General features: G+C 73.8%; 1 protein-coding gene across 1 annotated transcript in view; it reads right to left on the bottom strand.

Moving 5' to 3' along the window:
- The window catches only part of H696_05394 (TKL protein kinase), a gene marked incomplete at both ends in the record, with an annotated part of 7413 nt that overhangs the window by 1724 nt on the left and 1684 nt on the right, over positions 1-4005 (bottom strand). The window contains one exon of the mRNA XM_009499233.1: positions 10-3970. Within this exon, the coding sequence (XP_009497508.1) occupies positions 10-3970 (3961 nt within the window). The remainder of the gene's footprint in view (positions 1-9; positions 3971-4005) is intronic.

Raw genomic sequence — 4005 nt, 5'->3', positions numbered from 1 at the left:
CCGTCGTACATGCCCACCGGGCAGGTCCCGACGCAGGAGGCCCCATGCAGCAGCAGGAATTGCGCGGCGCAGCGCGAGCACGAGCCAATGTCCGGGCACGCCAGCGACCCGTCGTCAGTCACAGTGCACCCGGCCTGGCCGCTGGCCGCGGTGCACTCCTCGCAGTCGGCCGGGCACGCCAGGCACACCCGGTCCGGCGTGGACAGGGGCGCCCACCCGGCCGGGCAGGCGCTGGCGCAGGCCCCCTCCGCCGGCAGCAGGAAGCCCGCCGCACAGCTGGTGCACCTGTCCGGCCGCTCGGTGCACGTGTTGCAAGCACCGTCGCAGGGCTCGCAGATGCGCGACCCGGCCGGGGCGAAGTGTCCCGCCGGGCAGGCTGCCATACAGGCCGTGCCCGACAGGAGAAGGCCGGCCTCGCACGCGGTGCAGGCCGCCTGGCAGGTGCCCTGCTCCTGGCACTCGGCGCACCCGGCCGGGCAGGGCTCGCACCGGCGCGACGCCAGGCACACGAAGTGCCCGGCCGAGCAGGTTTCCCCACAGGCCCCCCCATCCAGGACCCGGCCGGGAAGGCAGGCCGTGCACTCCGAGGCCAGGGGCCCCAGGCAGGCGGCGCAGGATGCATCGCAGCTTGCACATACCCACCCGGAGGACCCGCCATCCTGGGCGTAGGTCCCGGCCGGGCAGTCCAGCGAGCAGGTCCCATCCTGCGTGAGAACCCGGTCCGGGGGGCATGCGCTGCACTCGGCCCCCGAGGGCCCGGTGCACGCGGCGCACGTCCCATGACAGGGCAGGCATGTCCCCTCGCTCTCGAAGGTGCCCGCCGGGCAGGTGGCGTGGCAGTGCCCGCCCACCTTCAACGGGGCCGCCGGCCCGCACGTCAGACAATGGCCCGGCCCGGGCCCGTAGCAGGTCAGACACGAGCCGTGGCAGCTGGCGCACAGGCCGCCCTGGGGCGCGGCGCCGGCCGGGCACTCGGTCCCGCATGCGCCGCCGGCCAGGAGGAACCCCCGCTCGCACAGGGCGCACGTGTCGGCCGACTCCGGGCAGCTGGCGCAGTGCGAGGCGCACAGGGCGCACCCGGCTGGCGCGGTGTTGTGGCCGACCGGGCACCCGGGCACGCACCGGCCCGGGGTCTGCCCGGCCGGCAGGGCCAGCAGGCCCCCCGGGCAGGCGGTGCACTCGGTGCTCCGGACCCCGACACATGCCTCGCAGGAGGCATGGCAGGGCAGACACCGGCCCCCGACGGCAAGATGCCTGGCCGCGCACTCCTGCACGCAGACACCATTCTGTAGCACGAGCTCGGTGCACCGCCAGCAGTCCTTGTCCGTGGGGCCGTTGCACGTGGCGCAGGCCGCGTCGCAGGGCAGGCACTCGACGCCCGCGCGGTACTGGCCCTCCGGGCAGCCGGACACGCAGGTCCCCGCGCCGGAGGTGACCTCCACCAGCTCCAGCCCGGCGGCACAGCCGGTGCACCGGTCCGGCTGGCCGTCGGCGCAGGCGGCGCAGCTGATGTCGCACGGCTGGCACGACTCGCCGTTGGAGAATGTCCCCGCCGGGCAGGCAGCCAGGCAGGCCCCGTCCTCGGCCAGCAGCAGCCCGCCGGCGCAGGCAAGGCACCTGCCGGTGCCGGTGCACGAGGCGCAGCCGGCCGGGCAGGGCACGCAGGCGCCCGTCTTGCCGGGGCCCGGGGCGGCCGCACCCCACCGGAAGCCCGCGGCGCACACCAGACAGTGGGTGGGCCCGCCGGCGCACAGGTCGCACGAGCTGTCGCACCGGGCGCACCGCTCGGGCCCGGGGAACTCCCCCGGCGGGCAGGTGCTGCCGCAGAGCGACGGCGTGCCCGGGTCCGGGCTCAGGAACACCAGCCCGTCCATGCAGGCGCTGCAGGCATCTTCCTCGCCACAGGTGGCGCACGAGGGGTCGCACGCGCGGCAGACCCCATCGTTGGGGAGGAAGTGCCCGCTCGCGCAAACGGTGCACATGCTGGCCGAAAGGCACCGCGTACAGGTGCTCGGGCAGGCCCGGCAGGAGGGGCCGTCGGCGTCGGGCCACGTGCCGGCCGGGCAGTCCCCCACACACTGGCCGTCGTGCAGGTAGCTGCCCGCCGGGCAGCCGGTGCAGGCGTGCATGTCGTCGGGGCGCTCGCACTCGCTGCACGTCCCGTGGCAGGGGAGACACTCGGGCCGGGGGTTGTGGTCGGCAGAAAGGCCGAACCCCGGCAGGCAGGCTGTGCAGATGTATGTGCCGCTTCCGGGGCCCGGGTCGGTGATGGCCTGGCACAAGTCACAGCCTTCGGGGCACTCGCACGCGCCGGAGACCGGGTCGGGGGTCAGCCCCTGGGGACACGCCTCGAGGCAGGCGCCCGGCGAGGAGGGCAGATGGAAGGAGCAGTCGTGACACTGGTCAGGGCCCGGGCCGAAGCAGTGACGACACGCCGGGGCGCACAGGCCCGAGCAGTCCGGGCCGTAGAACCCGGCGGCGGTGCATTCCCCCGAGCCGATGGTCAGCCATCGGATCGGCATGTGGGGAATGCTCAACAGGAAGGCGTTCGGCTCGGAGGGGCCGCCCTGCGTTGAGGAGGCCCGCAGCAGGTGGAAGTGCAGGGGGCTGCGCGCGAGGCCGTCGGCCGGGATCGACAAGGGCGTGAAGGCGGCCGGCTGCAGCCAGCACGCCGCATCGGCGGCCAGCCCATGCCAGCACCGGAGCAGGGCCACCCCGATGTGCTCCTCGGTGAGCAGGATGAGAGCCGCCGGGGTGTCCTGCCCGGACAGCGACACCGCCAGGACCTGGAAGGCCCCGGTCGCGGCGGGAAGCTGGCCCAGGACATCCACATTGGCCGGGACATTCACCGTCCGACCATGGGCCCGGGCCCCGCGCGGCATGTGCGCCGCAATCCAAGCCTGCCTGCCGGAGGAGGGATCCACCCGGAGCCCGGAGAGCACGGCCTCCCAGCCGGCACCGGCGGCCGGCAGCTTGACCGGGTGCATCTGGCCAGCATCCGGCAGGGCGGGCAGCACATCCAGCGCCGGGTGCGCATCGAAAGTCCGCGGGTCCACGGACCGGAACATGGTGTACGGCGCCAGCAGGGTCCGAGCGCCGCCCCGGGCCAGGAGCAGCCACCCGGGGCCCGCCGGGCCGGGGCTGCTGGACGGGTCGCTGAAGAGCGGGAAGGCGGCCGGATGCGCGCTCGCCCCGAAGATGGTCACATGTGTGAGGGCGCCATCGTCCTCAAGTCGAAAGACAAGCACCTGGTCATTGGTCAGCAGCACGGTCAGGGTGCGATCGTCGACCACCCGGATGGACTGACAGTCGCCGCTGATGCTTCCGAGAGACGAGATGGTTGCCAGACACGAGGAAGACGGCGAGGCGTCCGGGTCAAGACACTTGAGGGTGCCCCTTGACAGGGAGGAGTTGGGGGTGCAGGAGAAAAAGTGGACAACCGCCCCGGAGCCGGTGGCACTGACCGGGCCAATCTCGCCATACTGCGTGGCCATGTGGACGTGCGCCTTCAAGGCATCGAGGGGCTGGAAGCTCAGGCCCGGGGGGGAGCCATTGCCACCGGCGCCGGGGGACGGTGACAGCCACATGGGGGAATCCTGCTGCGAGAGGCCGAGGAAGTACATGGGCGCCGCGTCGCCGGTCACAGAGGCGGCCACCAGATGCAGGGCCCCGCCGACGAGCATGAGCCGCGTCCGGGCCAGGGTTACAAAGTCCCCCGGAGGGGGGCCGATGTCGGCTTGGAAGGTGGCCGGCCAGATGACGCGCGCGGGCCAGACATCCGGGACGTCGGGCATGCACCGCCTGGACCCGGGCCAGGCGGGGTCCACATGCTGCCCCGACGGACAGGCCGGCTGGCAGGTGCCGGCCCCGGAGCTCGGGTCGATGACCAGCACATGGCTGGCGAGGCAGACGAGACACCGGTCGGCCACACAGGCCGCGCAGTGGGAGGCCGCGCAGGTGGAGCAAATGCCTGCTCGATCCGGCGGGGCGCGCGCGGGGGGGGGG

The sequence above is a fragment of the Fonticula alba genome (genome assembly GCF_000388065.1).
Source record: "Fonticula alba strain ATCC 38817 unplaced genomic scaffold supercont2.10, whole genome shotgun sequence".
In the NCBI taxonomy this organism is placed as follows: domain Eukaryota; order Rotosphaerida; family Fonticulaceae; genus Fonticula; species Fonticula alba.
The sequence above is the reverse complement of the archived record's forward strand: the minus strand, read 5'-3'. Positions and strand labels throughout refer to the sequence as shown.